At 38.2% G+C, this 22,565-nt stretch overlaps 7 protein-coding genes across 7 annotated transcripts; 3 read left to right on the forward strand and 4 right to left on the reverse strand.

The window, feature by feature from the left end:
* Positions 1-767: 767 nt before the first annotated feature.
* On the reverse strand, positions 768-1,745 carry EAE98_007360 (uncharacterized protein; the record flags this gene model as incomplete). Its single annotated transcript, XM_038954983.1, has 1 exon — positions 768-1,745. The coding sequence occupies one exon, from the start codon at positions 1,743-1,745 to the stop codon at positions 768-770; it is 978 nt and encodes a 325-aa protein (XP_038808633.1).
* A 497-nt stretch (positions 1,746-2,242) lies between these two features.
* Positions 2,243-3,778, reverse strand: EAE98_007361 (uncharacterized protein). The gene is made up of 3 exons (XM_038954984.1): positions 3,439-3,778; positions 2,915-3,323; positions 2,243-2,780 (listed from the first exon to the last, which is right to left on the reverse strand). The coding sequence occupies exons 2-3, from the start codon at positions 3,223-3,225 to the stop codon at positions 2,675-2,677; spliced, it is 417 nt and encodes a 138-aa protein (XP_038808634.1). The 5' UTR covers positions 3,226-3,323; positions 3,439-3,778; the 3' UTR covers positions 2,243-2,674.
* A 985-nt stretch (positions 3,779-4,763) lies between these two features.
* On the reverse strand, positions 4,764-6,355 carry EAE98_007362 (uncharacterized protein; the record flags this gene model as incomplete). Its single annotated transcript, XM_038954985.1, has 2 exons — positions 4,764-6,043; positions 6,109-6,355. The coding sequence occupies 2 exons, from the start codon at positions 6,353-6,355 to the stop codon at positions 4,764-4,766; spliced, it is 1,527 nt and encodes a 508-aa protein (XP_038808635.1).
* A 990-nt stretch (positions 6,356-7,345) lies between these two features.
* On the reverse strand, positions 7,346-11,256 carry EAE98_007363 (uncharacterized protein; the record flags this gene model as incomplete). Its single annotated transcript, XM_038954986.1, has 7 exons — positions 7,346-8,018; positions 8,077-8,453; positions 8,550-9,116; positions 9,183-9,212; positions 9,267-9,550; positions 9,618-10,101; positions 10,159-11,256. 7 exons carry the CDS (start codon positions 11,254-11,256, stop codon positions 7,346-7,348), a joined length of 3,513 nt encoding a protein of 1,170 aa, XP_038808636.1.
* Positions 11,257-12,582: 1,326 nt separating this feature from the next.
* Positions 12,583-13,042, forward strand: EAE98_007364 (uncharacterized protein; the record flags this gene model as incomplete). Its single annotated transcript, XM_038954987.1, has 2 exons — positions 12,583-12,819; positions 12,914-13,042. 2 exons carry the CDS (start codon positions 12,583-12,585, stop codon positions 13,040-13,042), a joined length of 366 nt encoding a protein of 121 aa, XP_038808637.1.
* Positions 13,043-14,034: 992 nt separating this feature from the next.
* On the forward strand, positions 14,035-14,913 carry EAE98_007365 (uncharacterized protein; the record flags this gene model as incomplete). Its single annotated transcript, XM_038954988.1, has 1 exon — positions 14,035-14,913. The coding sequence occupies one exon, from the start codon at positions 14,035-14,037 to the stop codon at positions 14,911-14,913; it is 879 nt and encodes a 292-aa protein (XP_038808638.1).
* A 1,289-nt stretch (positions 14,914-16,202) lies between these two features.
* On the forward strand, positions 16,203-17,103 carry EAE98_007366 (uncharacterized protein; the record flags this gene model as incomplete). The annotated part of the gene is made up of 3 exons (XM_038954989.1): positions 16,203-16,626; positions 16,698-16,944; positions 16,998-17,103. The coding sequence occupies 3 exons, from the start codon at positions 16,203-16,205 to the stop codon at positions 17,101-17,103; spliced, it is 777 nt and encodes a 258-aa protein (XP_038808639.1).
* Between the last annotated feature and the right edge of the window lie 5,462 nt (positions 17,104-22,565).

The following is a 22,565-nucleotide window of genomic DNA, read 5'->3' on the forward strand; positions in this document are numbered from 1 at the left end:
GATTCTTCGACGTTTTTACTGCACGTCGCATGCGAATCCTCAAGGCCTCGGAGTTAGATCTATTTTGGAACGAGCCGCATCTCCACTTTTTGGCACATTAAAAACATATCACCTTTCACTTGTGATCATCATATATTACGCTACATAAAATCCTCTCTGTGGGCTAAATCGATGTTTCTCGGAGACAGCGACTCGAATGGTAAATACGCATTTCTCAAGTCGGCGATTTAAAATAACAAACTACCTAATCACACATGCAACGATTCTGCATCATTGAGATGAGTATTGGATATGATGGTCGAGTTTGGGGAACTGTATCGATATCCCACATGTATGAGTGTTTGCTAGATAGAATACTCTTGTTAAAATGATTGAACTTGCACACCGTCGCAGAAAAGTAAGTGTAGAATATGATGTTTCATGAATCTGCTGTATGGAAAGTACTATTTGGGTCTATGTATTCTGGATTACTAGGTATGGTTTCGATGGGTGGTGGTGTAGGGTAACAATGCAAGAAGCGTAGTTAATACGAGCGATACAAATGGGATTTTCACGAGGAAAATATGACATGGAGTGATTTCCATATTGACACTGATGGTGTAAGAAGACGCCACGAACGGGATTTCGCCCCCTCATCCTCTGGCAAAAAAATCATTCTCGCTACAACAAGAATTCAAGACTCTGTCTCCTTGATTTTTACCTAGCCCCTTTCTCATGAATCGGCTAACACTGTGAATAATAGCTGTTTTTAATACGATAAGCTCCCTCTACACACTACTCATGAGTTCCCCCACCTTAGCTCCCGCCGTAAGTCTCGAGTAACACGAAGGTCCGCGACAATTCAAATCAAAATAATCAATCACCACACTCTCATTCGTCGGAATATTATGCGTCACCCCCTTCGCACTCGTGGCTCTGAATTTCGCCCCATAGTCCCACGTCGTCCAATTCGCATCCGGCCAATTCGATTTCGTCGTGAGAGGAGTCTTCGACTGACCCAGTACCGTCGTCCACTCTTTGATTTCCTCCTGGAGATTCTGTGGATAAAGTACCGCATCGTCTGTGCCATGTAACACCCACATCTTTGGTCTAAATCCCTTGTAGCCCGGATACGCAGCCTGAACAATACTCTTCCATTGCGAACCTGTCTTGATTATTTGGCCCGTCGCGCAGTCGTTAGACCAAAGATCTACGGCACTGCTATTTGCGGCAAAACATCCTAATGCCACACCAGCCCATGCAGAGCCCGCAGCGAAAATATCAGGGTAAACGCCCACGAGTACATTCGTCATCATTGCTCCGGACGAAGTGCCCATCGAGAACACGCGATTGGGATCAGCTTTGTAGGTCTTGAGTACATATTTGACCATATTCACAATGGCCAAAGAATCTCCTCCGCCATTGTGCGTAAGTGACGCTTTGGAAGAAACGTCCCAGCATTGATCTACGGCATTTGGAGAGTTGGGAAAAATCATAATGTAGCCGTAGGTATCGGCTAGCGTTGCGAATTGTGTGCCGGCAAACGCATCTTGCGCCGTTCCATGGCACCAATGTGGATTGACGAATATTGGAGGGTTAGGAGCGAGTTTGGTTGGAACATAGAGATGCATTGTAACATTTGAGGGATTGTAGCCAAAATTGGAGACCACGGTTAAATTATTGGCGGCACCTGAAGCTGCAGGTATCATGTAGACGGTAGCAGCGAAGGCAACTAGGCCTCTCCGCAACAGGTTGAAAAACACCATGGTGAATTAAGTCGGTAAAAGAAATCAATGCACATACAGAGAAGTTGCCAAACTGGGGGATAAGCCACATATATATAGACCTTGGCTTGGTATGACGACAAAATAAAGGCTAATCCTGATTGCCACTTGACAGCTCATAGGTCGTAACTCCGGTGTAGAAACTCTTATTCCATTCCTAGGCTCGCTAGGTATATAATCCCTCAATAAGAGATGTAGAAATCTTATCGGACATCCAGATTATGCACCATATTAGCCATTAGAATTTCCGGCACCAAAGTACCCCGCAATTCATCCCCGGCTGTTGTAGCCGAAGTATTTATCCGCGTGAAATGCATCACATGGCCGTTTTCGATGACTAGGAGCGAGGTACTATCATACTGAAGCCAATTGGAATTCGAGGGAACATATTGCATCCCACTTGAAGATTCTGGAAGTCGACTTGCATGGCCTTGAGGTTTGCAAGTTGGATGGATGTAGGTTTATAGCCACATATCAAAATGATATAAATGATGGGTATTCTTAGCTACTGCAGCCAATGGAAGCAAAGCGTAGAATGGAGGTTACAATTCATAAGCTTCGTTATCTCTGCCTACTTGCAATGCTAACTTATAAACCCAACCAAATGAACAAAATCAATTAACAAGAACTAGTGACAGAAGAGAAGAGAATAGAAGACAGACATAAGACATACACCACAGCCACAGGCCCAGATCCTTCGATTCACAAAAAGATTCATCAAAACCATATCCCATGCCGAGCTAAAATCAAACACCATCACCACAAGCCAACAAGAAATGAAATCGTAACCCATCCATTCAAGTGTGCCTTCGTTTCTGAGCCTTCAAATTCAATAGTAATCCACCACAAGAATCCTCGATCCCGAAAACCCATGTAAGTAGAAAGCCTCTAAAGACAATTCTTCGCCCTCCTCACTGTCGTCTCTCAATGTAAACATTCACTCTTCTTTCACTGTATCCCCATGGTGTGTTATTACTCGGCGGACCGGGCAGTGATCTCTCAGCACCGATGAACTTCCTGCAAAAAAGGTAGGATTAACAAAAGTCCAGCCCGCCATCTCATAGTACATCTTCATCACTAATTTTCAAGTCCAACTCCATCCATTCAAAACATAGGTATCAACAGATACCAGCAGCAAGAAAAGCACTCACCAATTAGCAAACTCTCTATTCATCAACGTCGTCAATTTATCCTGCACCAAGCTTTGCAAATTGTTCCTACCGACTACCCCGCTAGTCGGAAGATCTGTCACCATGCCCCGATTCGAGTGACGAAAGCGCCGAACATAAGGTAGATTATAGTCTTTATGATAGCTCCTGTGGTCCAAAGATGCGTAGCGGATAGTTAGACAACGAACTTCCGCTTGTGGAGGCGAAGACAGGTGCTGTCTTGGAGGGGGTCGATGTTTGGGTTCGGACCCGCGGTGAGGGGTTTGACGATGATGAGAATGATGACCTGGCATGCTGGATCTGTTTCAAAGACGTGATAGCAAGAGGACTTGGTGCTGTTTGATTTTTCAGTTTTCTGACACTAGGAATTTTTTGTTGTATCGAGCTTAACCTATCGAAGAAGAAGAAACACGCGATGTCAACAAGAACTCCATGGAGCAGAAAAGCAGATACATATATATATTCCTAGCATGCCACAGCCTTACTCGTAATCTTAAGCAACTCACATTTATCTTCAGCCACGACTGGATATGACTTCATCGTCTGGAAACAAATCGCTAAAAGATGTGACAGAGATAAATATCAGTTAGGTATGATGCTTATGAAGAGTATTGCACATGTGCACCAGTTATTGTGACTGCAAGTCTGCCTCATGATGCGCATGGAAATATCCATTGGATTATAGATGACGAGAAAGTAGTCGACCCATGTAGCGACCCTAGCTGTGGGGGCTATTTGATAAAAACCATGCTTTATCCCAGCAGTGGCTTAGCAAGAATCCTGCTAATACATGTCGAATGTAGAGCATCTGAGGCTGAATGTACACGCCTCTGTAAGAAGAGGTGTTCTGGAAAAGATATAAGATGCGTTGGGGAAATATTCAATAAGTTAAGGTTAACTGAAACGACAGCGCGACACATATAGTATTAATCAACTGCTATCAGCCGAAATCCATTTTCATACTAAAAATCGGCTTTTTACTATATTTTCAAATACAAAAATCTTTATTATTTATAATTCAAATTATCTGAAAATTTATTTTTGGAAAGTTTTTATAATGATAATTGATATTTTCAAAATTTTAAATCTTTTAAAAATTTACATTGTGAAAATTTATATAATTAAATTAAAATATCAAAAAAATTGCTTGATTTTTGCTTATTTTATTAATAAATCAAATTATTTTGAAAATACTCTAATTTTCAATCTATATTATATAATCAAAAAAAAATCAAAAAAATAATCAATCTTATTTTTATTAAATTTCAATTAAAAATAAATTAACAAATACAAAAAAAGATTTATTTATATTAATATTAAATAGGAAAATTTAGGATTATAAATGATAAGTTTTGGTGTGAAAACACATTTCGGCTGATAGCAGTTGGCACTTACTGTAAGGCCGGCGGCACAACAAGCCGTCCGCTATCGAACCTATTCGTGTAACGGTAAGCTTTATATTTGCTTGCATCCAGCCTCTTCAATGGTCAATAATTGAACTGCGAAGACACAGAATTATAAAACTGAATTTCTATCTGAGTTATGGATGCATGATTAGGAGCCGCAATATTTCACAGCCTCCTGCATCAATTCGCTAGCGTCTGCCTGTAACGGTTAAGCAAATGAAGCATGTGACATGACACAATTATTATTATGATTGGCGTACTTCTCAAAAAAGGGTATCGCGTGCATGCAAACGGATATAGATATATCATGGCTAAAAAATTAAATTCGATGTCTGCCTGTAAAAGATGTGAGGCATACTAAAAATTACAACCATCTTCACGCTCTGAAGTCCCTTGTATATCCTTTATAAATGTTACTAAGAAAATTACATGATCAACTGAGGACCATGATATTTGGTCTCTTCCTTCACTTTCTTTGCAGAAGCAGCACTAACGCTTTCCAGAGTTCTCTTTGGGAATCCCTCAAAAGAAGCCGCATAAGTAGCAACCGAATGAGCGATGAGTTGGGTGTTGACTAACCAAGCATCAAGAGCAAGGTTTGAAAGATCATCACAAAGTTGATGGTAACAAGGATCATACCAATCTCCAGCCTTACCACCAAACATTTCAACTTCAGCGGCAGTCTTGACACCTTCAGCACCAGTTGCGATTCCACCACCTGGAATACCGTTCTTGATGAAAGCATCATAGTCGCTTCGACCATCGAATGGGATATATGTGTAGTTGAGTTGATGAGATTTGTACCACTTTGTATACAAGTTTCTCAATGCTTCGGATCCATCAGGATTGGCGGCATCAGTGGCGTTGTACACCTGATAAGCATAGTTTGGAGAAGCCATCATGTCGTAATCCATGAAAAGGCGGATTTTTAAATTCTCCTCGTCGGAAAGTTGGGAAACATAGTAGTCTGAACCGAGAAGTCCCTCCTCCTCACCGGCCCACCAGCCAAATCGAACACAATTGTTGACTTTATACTTGGTCAACTGTGTAGCAACCTCAAGCAGAGATATAGTGCCAGTTCCATCGTCATTGATACCCGGTCCTGCCTCAACACTGTCTGAATGTCCTCCCAACATTACACAGTTATTTGCATCGCCTCCTTTGGTCTGAGCGATGATATTTGTGGTGTTGATTTCTTCAACCAATGCATCAACAAATGCAGATCCATCAATGGATTCCCCATTCTTCAATTTCTCGACATATGGAGCTGCTTCTTCGTCTGATATACCGAAAGTGGCGATATGATCTGCATTTGGTGCTCCCAGTGTTCCACTGAGAGATCCGTTTGCATTATTGTAGACAACTGCGGCAATGGCACCTGCTTTACCGGCATTCGCAGATTTGTCTCCAAATGAACAAGTTCCACGGAGGATCAAAGCGATAGAGCCCGCCACCTCTGCGGGATAGTCGGACGCATCACAACCACTGTTGCTAACCAATACTAGTGGGCCGAAAACCGCATCTTTGTTGGCTGTTGGAGGTGTGAGACTCATGGGGGTAGCAGTCTTTGGAACGGCATCGCCCAGTACGAGTCGATAGTCGAAGATGTTGCCCACTACTGCAGGAAATGATTGGTTGGAGATATCATAGTAGTCGCCGAGAGACGCAATAGAAGAGTAGATGTAATCAACAGTTGATTCGTGGCCTGTTACACAGAGTGAGTCAGAAAATGTCTTGAGCAGCTGAGGAGATGAAGGAATGGGAACATACCTTTAGACCCGATAACTCTCGTTGGGTGATTATACTCAGGAATACTTTCCTCTGCAATTTTGTAAAGCTGATTCGCCCGTTTGAGAAGGTTTTTTGTCTTTATATCGTTTTGGAGGGAAGAAGATTTGATCAATGGTTTATGTTTTTCATTGATGAGAGATTGAGAGCTGGGTTCCGCAATGGGTTGTTGAATAACTGCACCTGTAGCTAGAGATGCCGCTGCAAGAAATAGAGTAGAACGTAACATAATGAAGGGAATCGTGGAAGTTTACCACGGATTTGTTATTGAATTGATTTAATGATGTTTGTTGTTTTGAAGGATCAGAGATAGAGAGGTTGGGAATGACTGAAGCTTTAAGACTGAAGCTTAAAGCTACTCAGCTCAGATAGCGTATGCACGACGATATCGGCAAGCAAATTGATTGGCCAAATTTTGGGCGGTGAACTTTGGGTGATTCAGTTACCCCTTGCCCCTGTCACCCTCGATTGTTGTACTCCAGACCTGGTGACCTTGCCCCCGTTTCGGTTCTACCTTATTGATCGCTCATCTTCACGCCGAGGATGGATAAAGACATGACTCGGCACACGTGCTATCAGTAGATCTTGGAAGTTAATTTATATGTCTTGAGTCAATGCATGTCTGACACACTAGATAAGGACTCAGGCACGCCAGGCACGCCAGGTACCAGTTGCAATCACAATTCATGATGTTCGTCTAAAAATCTAACCCCCTTTAACCGTTCAAGTACGCCAAGATCTCTGCCGGAGCACCTGCATCTGCGGGGTTTCTCTACAACATTCCGGATTAGGTAGGTAGTCTCTAGCACCTAAGTCTTGGACTCGGCACGTCAGAAACTAATTCCCACAAAATTTATGATATTCGTTTAACAACTCTAACCCCCCTTTATCCGTTATCTATATATATGCTCGATCAGGCAGGTAGTCTCTAGAAACTCTTTTATCAATCAGTGCCAAGGTATAATACAATCATTTCACATCATCAATCCAATCCAGTCTCAATCCCAAGTCCCTTCTTATCCATTCTCCAAGGAATCGCCCGATACTACTATCAAAATACGCCATTTGGACCACCCAAAGAACCGTGAATATCCGTTTCAACAGACAAACTTCTGCGCCATTCACAGAACCAAGGCCGGTTCTTCACAGTTCCCCCACTACAACAGCCTCAGTTCCAACAGATTCGGTGTCCACATGCAACAATGAGACCACAATATGATCAGTGTGGACCAGCTGTTTCTGAATTCCCATCCCCACCATCTAGATCGCCGTCTCTCGATCCCCCATCCTGTGACCAAGTAGAATCCTCGTTTATCATGACAACGGCAGAATCGGCAGAATCATTTTTGCTATGTTTGCCATCAGAACTCGAGGCCCCCAGACTTGCAAGTTCTCGGACATCTATTGTTTTTTGTGCCCAGTATATCAGCGTTTCCTCCAACCTTTCCTTCTCAACTGGTTTACTCAAGTATCCATCCATTCCCGCCTCGAGGCACTTTTCTTGGTCTCCTTGGATCGCACTAGCCGTCATAGCTATCACTGGAAGATCTTTTAGTCTACTTTTCGTTTTGGTTTGTGTCTTGCCAGTCGGACTCCCCATTTCCGATCCATTCAGATTTGAGTGTCTCGCGGTGGCCAATTTTTTGGCTGTTTCTAACGGCCGTATATCATGCTCTAAATACCTTTCATATTCTTTATTCGTCCTTAGAATTTTCGTTGCTTCATAACCATCCATAATTGGCATCTGGACATCCATCAAGATGATATCTGGTCTCGGATTAGATGGCCCAGGATTGCTCAAGTAATTCAATGCTTCGCGTCCGTTCCAAACGGCTGTTGCTTGAAATCCTAGATTTCGGACAGTTTTCAATGCGATGGTTTGATTAATGGCACTATACTTGGTAAGCAAGAAATTAAAGGATGTGCTTATAATAGATCTGTCCAGCTTACTTATCCTCGACAACTAGAACAAGGATCTCGCCTCGTTCTTCCAGTGGAAGTTTTGGCCCATTATTTTTGTACTTGTCTCCGTTTCTTAGATATGGAGGGAGGACATGATTGGTTTCACTAGTCGAGATTTGTTGATTTATAAGTTGTTGTTTTACCTGCCCTCGGTGAGAGCTTGGTCGAAGAGCCAGTGGCGTACTCGGCAAAGATTGTGAATCAGAGTTATTGTTGGCGAAAGAAAAGTCAAGCTTAGCCGGAGTGTTGGAACGTCGGGGGTAACGGCAATAGGATGATATCTTCAATGGTATTGTGAATGTGGCCGTGCTCCCAACTCCTTCTTCTGAATCAAGAGCAATCGTTCCAGACATCAGAGTTGCAAGCTAGTCTTAGAATCAGTATCTCGAAGTAGGAATTTCAATAAATAAAGTGAGGTTCTCTGGTGGACAGGCATTGGAAGAATAGAAGAAGATACTTACATTCCTCGATATTGTCAGACCTAGACCCGTCCCACCATATAATCTCGCGGTTGAAGAATCCCCCTGGCTAAAGGGTCTGAACAACTTATCCAAGGTTGTTTTGGATATTCCAATCCCGGTATCTCTAATCACGAAACTGACCTCAATTGTATCTTTTCCAATGTTGCCTGGATCCGTTATTCTTTTTCCTTTCGCGCTTATTGTTATAGATCCATTTTCCGTAAATTTAAGCGAATTTGTTAAAAGGTTAGATAGGACTTGTCTGATTCGCCCAGGGTCTCCCAGGACTTCGAGGCTTTCGTCAACCTCATTCTCGTAATTGAATACCAAATTCTTCTGGTTAGCAAAAACGCATAACAATTTACATAGCTCTCCTACAATGGAACAAAGATTGAATGGAACTTCTTCGATGTCGAGACGACCAGATTCGATTTTCGAAAAGTCGAGGATGTCATTCACAATGGTCAGGAGTGCTCTTCCCGAAAGTTGGATGCTAGAAACATATTCGCGTTGCGAAGAAGTTAAGGTTGGGTCTTCGTCTAGTAAGTCCACCATGCCAATCACGCCCTAATACCAACACGTTAGCACAATAATCTTTTAACTTGGGCAAAAAATATGAGGGGGAAGACTCACCGCCGTCGGGGTGCGCATTTCATGCGACATCTTTACAAATCTTGTTAGCGTTCTGGAAGTCTTCACGAGGTACCAATAACTCACATTTGCTAAGAATTGACTTTTCATCTTGGATGAATCTTTGGCTGCTTGTTCTTCAATCATCAACCTCGTATTATCCATCTCTAATTGCGCCCGTTTTTCCATATCCGTAATATCAATACTCAAGCCCAAGCATCCGATGACCTTTGGTGCTTGTCCTCCGTCATCGCTGCTATGCTCGAGATCTGCCACCAATCGTGTTCGGTAACTTTTGTCTCCTATCTTCTCTTCGCATGTTGCCATTTCGACCTTTCCAGATAATATTTCCAGGACAGAATTTTCGTGACCTAGAAATTTGGAACATATTAGTAACGTGGGGTTATTCTCACAGAGGAATGGATGAGATAAACGAACCCGGTATACCCCCTGCCTGCGTACTTTGCATATGCTCAATAATATTTTTCCCAATCAAGTTTTCCTTACTTTGACACGTTTGCTCAGTTTTGGTACCCCATAGCATGGCTCCTTCCGCCATTGTCACTAGTCGATTTTTATCAACACAAAACATGTTGACTTCGGCATGAGCCAGAACTGTCAACATTTGATGCTTGTTCCTCTTGGCCTCAATTCGTGACATCACAGTATCCGTGATATCTGTATTTGTGCCATACCACTTCAGAACTTCTCCATTGTCGTCAAGTAGTGGGCAAGCTCTCGTGTGCATCCATCTGTATACCCCATCATGCCTTCGATACCGTACCTCAACCTCGCCATCTTTGCCATTTGCCAGTCCATAAGCCCAAGCTTCTCTAAGAATATTCAAATCTTCCGGATGAATCACTTTCTCATACCCGGTGCCAACGCTTTCCTCCTTAGACATGCCAGTGTATTCGTACCACTACGGCGCAGGTTAGTTTCTTATGAATTGTGAGCAGTTACTAGAATACATCCTCACCCGCCTAGAGTACCAATCGCAATATCCATCCGGTCTTGTAGTCCACACTAGATGTGGCATCAAATCGCAGATAGTTTCATGGCTTCGTAGTAACTTGTGTTGTTTCTCAACCAGGTATTGTTCGTATTCCTGTATATCTTCGCACCAGCAGATCGCTCCTAAGTAGATCCCAGCTTCGTCATAAAGGCATTCTCCAGAAATTAAACTTGTCAATCGATCTCCATTTATGGGGTTTATGAATCCAGATCTTTGATTCGCAAACGGCTGTCGAGTTCTTGCCAAGACTGTTCCAAAATATTCATCGGGTGGTAACTGACGAGTGTATCCCTCATCCCATATCTGTAGGGCGTCTCGGAACATATCCCCTCCACAGCCATTATCTCCCCCCATAGACTTTCCTAAGACATCTCGAACTTTGCGGTTCGATAGGTAATATTCACCATCTGCAGTTATCATGAATGCGGGGGTGTCAACATTGTCGAAAATTGCTTTTCGAAGAGAACAAAAAATGTCATCCCTTATGAAGGCTGGCTTATGTTGAGGCTCTTTTACTTTATTTGGCCACGATATTGAGCCTGGCCCGGAGTTGATGGGATTCCCATGCAAGAATATCGGAGATTCGAAGGTAAGAATGAAATGAAGGCCACGGTCCTCATTCAAAGCATCAATACAAGCCCGAAATCGTCTTTCCTTCTGATCATTCGACCTAGATGAATTGTTGACCACTACCTGGAACCCATCAAAAAAGCTCGAATCTTCATCATTTGGTGAGGTACCGCCACGTCGAAGATACTCTATCTCACTTAGAACCGGTGCCCATGATCGATTATCTAGTAATGTGACACCCAATTCATCTAAGTCCTTTCCGATCAATGCGCTCTCATCATTCCTACAAGAATCTGTGCTACCCAACAAAGCTTCTGCTTTCCAGTTTGACCATAGCACTTTCCGATACTGATCCAGGACTAGCACAGGCGTAGGCAAATGTTTCAATATAGATAATGGAAGGTCCATTTTATTCGGACTCGGATCCGGCGACCGAGATCCATTGGCGTGGTTTCTACCGTACATCATGTCCCACGTTGAAGTTGCCGGCATTGTTGAGATGGCCTCGAGATCAAGTGTTTGGGTTTCTCAGCTTCCTGTTGAGATACATTCTTCAGCATAACATTTATGGTATCAAGAAAGGTGCAAGTTGTAAAAGACAAGAAGTCAAGGTCAAGCACGCGATTGTATTTGGAATGGATCGAAAGGAAACTCACGCATGGACTCCCGGTTCACTGTCGATGGCGTGGGTGGGACACGCCTCTTACGTAGCTCTTTATATCTTTCGTCACTTCAAACTTACTGTTCCATTTTATTCTGGAGCTTTTGAGGTGAATTTTGTCCTTGTAATATTGATGAATTTCGATCAATGAACTGGAAACAGATTTGAGAACAAACAGACTTAGAAAACAAAAACAAACGGTCTACTTCTGGGTTTTCCACATCATATAAGATCGCCACTCTCGCAACTTTCTTCTGGAAATATCGTTGATCAACTAGCAACTAAGATATATGAATATGAATTGAGTTCTGGACTTCGCACAACTAGTCTTGAAATAAGAAAAAAATTCCAGTGGATTGCCCCTATCAGAAGTATACTAGTATTCATAAGGCATTGGAAATTTGAGGCACTATAAACTATTGTAGTATCAACACTTGATCTATAAAGAGTGTTTATTGGCTACCAGTACTCTGGTCTCTCCATTTCGGGGCATTTAGACCCTCAAGACCCTCAAGACCCTCAAGAGTCAAGACCCTCAAGATCCCGTGAGACTGGGGAATCGAGATAATCCACTAGTTTGATCTGCCTGGTATGGATTGAAATTGGTTCCACGTCTGATATCTACTATCTAGTCAGAAACGTATTGATGTATGACTCGGTATGAGCAAGGCCATAGGTAAGGCCAACTAGTCTCTGGCTGGTAACACACATAGGGACTCGCCACTCATGAGGGAGTAGAATCGAACAATCGAAAGGATCACACTTGATTTGAAGATCATCAAAAACAAATGTCAAAGCACAATCAATTCTTCGCCTGGGTTAGTGAAATAGACTTTAAGAAAATGAGACGGCGTGTTCTGCAAGGTCAAGAGATGCCGTCTTGGTGGGTGTGTCCTATTCCCCGAAGTTTAAGCGTGTCCAGGTGTATTCAGCTTCCCGAGGTCGATGATGAAAGTGTTGTGGCTGTGGCTGTGGCTGTGGCTGATCGCTAACTTCTCCCGAACCTCTCAATTTATCACAACAACCTGGAATCCATAGACAATAGTTGGTAAGTCAAAGCTCTTCCGTAGCATTGTATCTTTGAAAACTAATCAATAACTTCACGCAGTTAAACACTCCAATCTCCCACCCCCGTCTAAATCTAAGATTAGCACGCTATGGGCCTTTTCTCATCCTCAACCCCAGCTTCCTTACCACCCCCCAAAATTGGCGCGGATGGTGCGCCTATAGCCCCGGACCGCACACAAAGATCTAGGTGCTGGGAAGCTAGGGATGCTTATTTTAAATGTTTGGACAAAGCAGAAATCATCGATAGTATTACGGAGAAGGACAAGGCGGAGAAAGCATGTGCAGCAGAGAGCAAAGGATTTGAAAGTAATTGTGCTACGAGTTGGGTAAGTTTTCTTCATTGGGAGCTGAGTATGGGCCGGAGTACCTAGGAAAGAATGTACATGAGGGAATATTTGAGCTGACTTGGCGGTGGTGTAGGTCCAATACTTCAAAAAGCGAAGAGTTATGGAATACCAGCGCGATCAAACTTTGCAAAGACTTAAAGCCGAAGGAGCGCAGGAGATGCCAGGCCAAATAGGACCTCCAGGTCCAGGGCAAAGACCATGATGATATGAGGAAATGTAATAATTGTATAACAGCACATGGGTGGAGTAATTGGTTTACAAAAGGGATCGAATCACGACAACGACCATCTCCTAATTTACATCACCACCTTGAGTTTCAATCGCGTGCAGCAGTGGCGTATTTCGTCGAAGATTTCGCAAAGAAGTTTGTGTATTGGGACATGCAAGTGACAGACAGAATTGGGCCAATTCGGAATGTACACTGCAAATTTGTTAGGCATTTCCTCCAGGTCGTCGCAACAATCGGGCACTGGGCTCATGTCCCCAAGTTTCTATGTGCCCAATCAAACGTGCTCTTGCTGTCATAATGCTTGTTGAAATTGTGTCTCCATTCTGTCAACTCGTGGCGGCGTGGGGGACCTTCCAATTTAATGCCTGGCGACGCTGCACTGCATGTATACAGCCTTTGCATCCTGTATGTGGCACCATAATTGCGTGAATGAAGGACGTACCAGGGACCTCGTGACAGACTTTATATTAAACAGAAGGGCCCAGAATGACTTGATGGAAGAGAAGATTTGACCTTACTGTTCGAATCAGTCTTCATAAAGAGTAAACAGTATATTCCAGATGCATCAAACATGCGCAAAATAACAGGAACCTCTTCCCCTAAATGCTTTAAGTTTCGGGATCATAATACGAGCAGAAAGGCTTGAGACACGTACCTTTTAAACTTCCGTGTCATGTTCGTTCCCCGGATCTGCACTTCACATGTGTGAAACATTTTTATATTCGAGTTTCACGCCCAGACATCTTGTTTCGGTCTCTTTTAAATCTTCTCCTCCCCCCAAATATAAACACCGTATTTTTCAAATAAAGACTCGGATGAACGATAATTCAGATACCATTGCTACAATTCCTATTCACATCTAGAAGTCAGCTTAGTCACTCTAGATCTTTACCGCTTCCAAAATCACCCCCCTTCATCGGCAGAATAATCGTAATCTTAAACAACATCACACTCACTCGACTATCATGACCATATCCGCACCCCAGCGACCTCCTCCTCTCCAAACAGGCTCAACGCCACCAGCCTCCACGCACAAATCTCAGATTCGTGAAAAGGTTTGGGAAGAATTACGCCATGTAGCTATCCCAGACTCGAGATTCGACCACGACTACTCTTCATTCATATGCGATTTCGTGGGTTCCAATGATGCAGGTCGTCACTTAATTAATTTAGACTGTTATATGTCTGCCGAAACGATATTTATTGCTCCCGACAATTGTCTGCAAGAACTGCGATGCCAGGCGCTGAAAGATGGGAAGATTGTCATTTGTACAACGTATGGGATTAGAAGGGGATTTTTCCTGCTGAATCCTAAGGAAATTCCGGAACGCAAATGGGAGGTTGCGAGTTATTTGGATGGAATGGAAAGATATGGGAGACATGTTACATTGACTGCGATACGAAGCGAAGGATTAAGAATACCATTGATGGTAACCGGAACCGGCGCCATAAATTACAAAGGTCTTCGATTTGGAAAGGGTCATGGATTTTTCGATTTAGAATGGGGAATGTTATACTCGATAGGGGCTGTGAATAAGGATACGAGAATAATAGCGCTGGTTCATGAATGTCAGGTATTGGAGGAAGAATTCAAAGGCGATCAATGGGATACGGGATGCGACTATGTGATTACGAATAAAAGAGTGATTACTGTTGCTGGAGCGGCAAAACCGGGTTATGGCATTATATGGGATAAATTGGATAGAGGGATGCTGGAGGATATCGAGTCGCTGAGAGAGTTGAAGAATATCATCTCGCCGCCGGAATTGAAATCTCCGCAGGAGCATATGGATTTCTCGGAAGAGGCGAGGTTGTATATGGATTACGCAAGTTTTGATTTTTAGAGCGAGGAGTGGGATGGGAATACATATTGGGCAATTTGGGGTCAACGGGTGGCAATTCATTCATGCCAGATTTGCTTCGATATATTGCTTGAATGGCTACACTACTTCTATACAATATTCTCAATGTGAATGCTGATAGCAAGCGCTCGCTTATGAAGGTCTAGAAACTTCATATCTTTATATCACTGCTATTCATACACTTTCCCAGGGTATCCAAAGTCCAAAACTAGCAATCGAATACAGAAATCAAAAGCTTCTGATCGCAAGAGTGAAGTCCAGCCTATCAAAACTCCTACATTACCTTGAACCAACACAAAGCTTGACCATCATATTCCTCCTCAAATCCCAGTTCCTGCCTTGTCAAAAACCATGTAAATGCGCATTTCCCCAGAGCGCGAATGCCCGGCCCAGCGTCCCATCTCCTCTCCCCTCGTCGGTGTCAAAAACAAAAATGATTTACCCCTTGAACAATATAAATATACTTCCTCTCTACGCCATCCGGTGCTTAATCTAGGTAATCCTCCTTCCTAACCAGTAACACATGCGGCATCTAAATCCCCGTCGCCGCATTCCTAATACTTTCATTCGCCTTCCAGCATGACCAGGGACTCCCCTTACGCATTGTAGCCTTTTCCGGATTTAGAATTGAAGAACGAGATTTGGATAAATGTGGCGCAACTTTATATACTCTAGATAAAATCTCTTCAGCTTCCGCTGCCAATGATTGACCCCGACAAGCAGTTTTCTCAAGATCTCCATCTCATTCGTATATAATTTCTGTGTATATCTCATAGCCGCATCACACGTAGCATTTTTAGTACTCCTATGAAAAAGCTGTGGCTCGAGCCTTGATATTGTAATGAGTTGTGGTAGGTAGGTAGGTAAGCATCGAGGTTTGATTGTCGTTAAAGAGGGAATCGATGATCAAACATTAGAATGAGAATATCATCAGGCGACAGCACTGTACAGTTTGGTGTCTTGAAACTTGATGGTTAAAGACGTGTTGATGCACCAGTCATTTACGCGTCAAAACAAATACGGAAAGAAGTGTTGAAGGGCGGAGAACTCAAAATTTAAATTTCACATTCTGGGTTTGAGGAAAAGTAAAGGTGAATATTCTTAAAATTGCAAAATGAGAAATTGGGTACTGTCAATACATAGGTAGCCACGGCAAGGTGTCATGAATGATTGAATTCAGGATCGGCCAAAAATAACATTTCATATGTCTTCTATAGTTCACCAAATAACACCTGCCTGCAACGTCACCTTCGACATAATCCATAATTACAATGAAATCGAATCTCCAACGTCTCGAGTTCGAAAGCGAAGCCGAATTCAAGGAAATGATGAAAGCTTGTTGGGAAGCCTTTGAGAACCCTTTCAATTCCTATCTTCGAATAGTCTATTATCTCAAAGATAGCTCCCCGCAGGAACGAGAGCGATCTATTCAGATAGCCACAGAATCTGCAATAAGACACCATGCACAGAGATCTCCTAATAGTTATTGGATGAAAATCATTGAGCCTACGCATGGAAAGCTGATCGGAGCTGCCAATTGGATTTATTTCGAAGCGGTTGCAGACACTGTCAATAATGCAGACCCGGTCGTTGCTCTTTGGTGGCCAGAGGGAATCGGTCGAGAATATGCCAACAATTTCATTCGACAAATTGAGGCCCATAAGTATTACCTACATTGTAATCGACCATACTTGCGTAAGTATAAGCGTATCTGATGTTATACTCGCCGGAAACACAAGATCCATGCTAAAATCGCAATACCGCAGTCTTAAACATCGCGTTCACCATTCCGAAATTTCGTAGGAAAGGTGCTATGAAATTGGTGATGGATTGGGGTGTCGAAAGAGCTGATGAACTAGGTGTCGATGCATATGTAGAGGCGACCGAGACGGGAAGATTACTATACGAAGAGTATGGATTCATGACATACTACGAGGTGGTGGTTAACATCAGTATTGAAAATTCAAGTACGACTTGGAAAAATCTGGAGGAAACACTGTCTCCTGAGCCTCAGTGAGCACTACTCGGAATCTCGATTGTGTATGGGCAATGACTGATGTCGACAGGTACTTTATGTGGCGGCCCATTAAAGGAAAATCCGAGGTTGGAAAAACATGGCTACCATGGGGGACTGAGCCTTTTATTCCATTGGTTTATGAGACACTGAAATGAGCCGGAGAGACGTCCATTGACACTTTGCAAACAATTCTGCACAAACTATTGGCATGAGCAATTTGTATTTCATAAGAATACAAGACATCTCTGGGTAGTCACTCTGTGGCCAATACTAAGTAAGAACATCCCCTTACCAGAAACTAGAACCCATCGATGCACTTGTATTCGTCACACTTCGCTGATTTAAAATCCATAGGAAAGATTCTTTACATGGAGTGATCAACATAGACATAGTCAAGCTTCTCAGAATGTGAATCTTTACATTTAGTTTGATGTGTCTTGCTTGATGCCACCACGTCCCTCAACCCTATGAGTTTTGCTTCGCAGATATTGTATCGGTTTGCAAGTAACAAAGTCGTAATGTCAATGTCTTTGTGAGTAACTACTATCGTTGAATATCAGATGCCGCAGAGTTTCGCGAGAGCATATTTAGTTAAATACGAGCTGGAGTCTTGGCTCTAGGAGAGACAGAAATCTTCCGGCCCTCTTTCCCTGAACAAATACGTCTTCATTTGTCATGGAATCTCAAATGGTTTCTCGTATTTCGATTTGCTTTATATAAAGAGAGTACTGGTAGACAACGTCGAGAAGATTGTCGTTGGGCAGGCTCATCTATTCATGGTATGAAAGCGCGTATAGCCGTTTCATATTGAAGCTAACCTTATGGGCACATGTCGTGCGAGGAAACTTCGGATTACTTTCGCGCTTAATTGTGATCCAATTGCTACTCGTAGAGCCACCTGAGTTAAGATCTCTCTGAAAATAATTGTCATGGTAGCAAGGTTCCGCTTTTTGTCAATATGCCAATGCATGAATATCCCAATAATTGGAGATGATGAAAAAATGAACAAAATGAGCTCCGTACACCCAAATTAATAACGTATTTCCAAAAAAAATAAGCGATTTTTTCTACCTTATTAATTTTGAAATTTAATTTCAATTACTTCTAGACTTATCAATATATCTTCAAATTGAATAAACTCTTCAGAATAATTAATATCTTAATTAAAGGAATCAATAAATAGTTTTATAAATATATTAAATAAATAATTATAAAGTTGAAAATGAATAAAATATAAATTCGATTTTGAGATTGAAAATTAATATATTTTCAAACTATTTTCAAACTTTCGTTTTGAAATTTCTAATTCGATTAATAACGATTTAAAATAATCAAAAATTGTATAAATAATACAATTCATTATTCTCTATCATTTAATTAAATTTTCAATTGAATTAAATCACAATTAATAAAGATATTATAGATTGAAATTGGAAAATCTAATATTTAAGTGTTTTTGATAAAGTACTGAAATTTAAGGTTTTGGAAACACGTTATTAAATTGAGTGTAATCATTTTACGGATTAATATTTCACCGGTGTAATTTAAAGGCCCTCAAAATAAAGTCTTGAACACTGTAATAGCTCTTTTAGCCGCTAGTCTACCTTTAATTAGAACTTTAACCGTTCTAAATATATTTAATCCAGCGAGGTCGCTCTTTTGGATGACTATTGTATTAAGATATCTCTTTATCTTTTATACCCGATTTAATAACGTATGTTCAAAACCTTAAATTTTAGTGTTTTTTATAAAACACCTCAAAAAGTCGTAATATACATTTATAATCTATTTATTCTATTAAGAACTTCACAATTAGGCATTCAATTACTATAGTAAGTATATCAAATTAAAACTAGAGCTTGATTCTATTATTTAATTATATACAAAGTCTTTATAATACCCTTCTAACTTGATTTCTTCGATTCAAAGGTAATTGATTATATATTAATATATCGGGAAAGATTCATTACTTCTAATTATTACAAAATAATTGCTTTAATTTATAAAACATTTATATAAACAGTTAGAAAATATCTAAATCGTATTAGAAAGGGAAAGCCTAAGAAACAGCTATCAAAAGATCCTATTAATATTATTATATCTAAAACAAATAAAGTTGTAAAAAAGATTTATAACAAACTACTATAATTATATCAAAACAAAATTAAAGACTTTTTTTTATAAGATTTTTGATATAGATATATACAAAGTAATGATATATAATATATTCAAAAGAATTGATTTTACTTATAAGCAATTAGCTGTAGAGATAATTTAAAAAAATACTGAATTTAAAAACAATTGGATAAATAAAATATAGCTTTTTCAATAAAATCAGATTATATATATCAACAAGTCTGATAATATTAAATACACAAATAATTGGAAATATAGATATAACAAAAAAGGAATTAAAACAAAAATAAAAAGGTAATTGATAGATTATATAGGAGTTTCTATATTACCAATATATATAATTAAAAAATATATTATATCAATTATTTTTTTAGATATATTTAATACTATTCTTTTTTTTTGATTTTATTATTGAAAATATTCTATCTCTTTATAATCTATATCCTAATCCAAGATTTGTTATTTTAATAGATAATACATTTATATATTATACTTTTGCAAATAAAATTAAAGAGATAATAATAGAATATAGCATTCTAATTCAATACCTCCTACTATATTCTCCCAATTTATATTCAATTGAATTAAGTTTTGGAAATTTGAAAAGCTTTATTTATTATTATTACTATACTAAACACTCAAAATACTATACTTATCAACAGTTTTTTAAATAAGCTATTAAAAGAGTTATACAGATATAAAAACAATTATAAAGATAAGGGTATACTTCTTGAATTATAAAATATATCCATAATATTGTTTTTATTATTTAAAGTCTTTAAAAGCTTATTTTATACAATTATTAATTATTAAATTATTATTTTTAAATTATTATAAAATATGAATATTTATTATTTATTAATTATTAAATTATTAATCTTTTAATTTTAGAAAAACATTATTTGTTTCTTTTTATTATACTTTTTTATAATATATTTTAAAAATATTAATATCCTCTTTAATATTTATTATAATTTTAATTAGAATATCAGAAAGAAGTATAACATTAATAATCTTTAATTACTTTAAAATAAGAAATTCTTTACAAACTAGTTTTATTATATTCTCAATCGTTTTTCTTCAATTAAAATCTATTATTTTAGTATTTAATTATTGTTAGGGTTGATCCACTTTACCACTAACCCACAAAAGCATAAAGTATTCCGAATACTTTCGGAATAGTGAATCTATTATATAAACTCTATCAGATGGTTGCTTTCTGATATTTATTTCTGTTTTGTATAGACCTATATGGTATGTGCCAATTAGGAAGGAGCTGGTCTTATAAACATAGATCTATAAACATAGAATTATATTAGAAATATATATAGTTACAACTGAATCAATCATCGAGATTGAATTCAAAGTATAATTATCCTTGTTTAGATTTGCTTAGTGAATAAGAAGCTTAGAATAAGATACCTTTGTATTCGGAATATAATATTAGAATTGATTTATTTTATTATTAACTTACAAAAGTGTGAAGTGTTCTGAATGCTTTCGGAATAGTGGATCTACTATATAAACTCTGTCAGGTGGTTGCTCCCTGACAATTATTTATTATATTCTTATAAAATTTGAAAATCTTCTTGTATATATAAAGGTAATAAAATAAATATTAATATTATTTGAAAAAATAATAAAGTTATAAATTGATTACTGAATATTTGATTGAATATTTGTAAATATAATAATAGCATTTGAAAAGAAGGTGTTTATTGATAGTAAGTCTAAAGCAAAAAATATAATTGTTATAACAGTAAAGAAAGTTAATAAATATTGATAATAGATTATAATATCGGAATAAGAACGAAAACAGACTTTTCTTTTTCTTTCTTTTTATTATTATACAATTTAAACTTACAACAATTTTATTTAACAGTCTATTCCATAATCCATATATATGAAAAGAAATTAATAGTTATATTATTAGTTTTTTTAATAATATACTTTGCCTATTCAAGTTGTTTATTAATAAATATTATATAATAATTCTTAATATTAAAAATCTAATAATAACGATTAGTATTAGAATATTTGTATTTTAAATATTTCTAATATTTTGAAATCTTTTTTTAAAGCTTCTTTATCTTCGGATTATTTTTTCTTTAAGTATTTATTTTTTTCAATTATTTCTTTATTATAATATTATACTCTATATACTCCTTATTATTTGACTCGACCTCTAATTCATTATTATTATTATTATTCTTATTTTCATTTGAACTTGAATTTAGCTTTATATATTAAACATATTTCTTTTTAGAATCTAAATCCTTATTAATAAAAGAAATAGAAATACATTTTTCAAAATAAGTATAATAAACCTTTACTCTAATAATATTTTAATACTTTTTATTAAAGTATTCTTGTATATAAAGATTACAAAGAATATTCTTTTATTTTTTTTTATTAAAGATATTATTAAATTTGTTTTTATTCTTTTTTACTAATTCTATATAAACCATTTATTATTATAGAATTGATTTGTTTTCTATAAATATATATTTAATATCTATCCATTTATCTATTTTTTCTTATATATTGTTTGAAAATTTATCAAAATTCTTTTGAAAAAAATTATTGATATTGAAAATCTTATAAATTATAGAGATTATTCTTTTATTGATGTATTATTTGAAGGAGAATCGATAGAATATATTATATATTATATTTTCTATTTCAGAATTGAAAGCAGACTTGTATAGAGAAGATTTATTTTGTAATATTGATATACTAAATAAAAAAGAACTAATCTTAAAAAGCTTTAAAAAAAAATTATAGAAAAAGCAAAACTAGTAATGAAAATAATAGAAGCTTTTTTACTCTTTAATATACTTTTCTAATGTTTTACAATCTTTGAAAAAGATTCCTTAAGCTTTTTAGGTAATAGAATAGTAATATTTGATTTAGAAATAAGCGTTTACTTTATATCTGAAATTTTTTTAATTAATTTAAAGATTCTAATAAATCTTTTGAAAAAAGAAATAAATAAATCTTCCTACTCAATAAGACGTTTAGATTCTTTAATCTTTATAATCATTTTATATTAATTAATTATTAAGTTGGAATATTGATAATAGAGACATAAATAAAACAATATATATTACAGGGTATATATATAGTAGTAAGCTGTCAGGACTTCGATCCCTGATACTGTACCTTTTGTGGACAGATTGCGTGCGTGGCGTAGTGGTAAAGCTTACAACTCCTATTGTGTCCGCTTACGTAACAATATATATTAAAAAATTATATTGTATGTTTGAGCAGAAATCACACAAGCATTAAAATTTAAGGTTTTGGACACACGTTATTAAATCGGGTGTAAGATCATCCGAGACACTGCGCCGCCAACATACATTACACATGTCTCTGCCCTAGATCTTTGTATATTACTTGCAATTGCTTGCAATGAGCTTCTTTTACTAGAAAGAAAAGTTCCATCACACTACAATTCATTAATCCGGTCATTCCGAGTTTT

Source organism: Botrytis deweyae (assembly GCF_014898535.1).
Source record: "Botrytis deweyae strain B1 chromosome Unknown BDEW_017, whole genome shotgun sequence".
NCBI lineage: Eukaryota > Fungi > Ascomycota > Leotiomycetes > Helotiales > Sclerotiniaceae > Botrytis > Botrytis deweyae.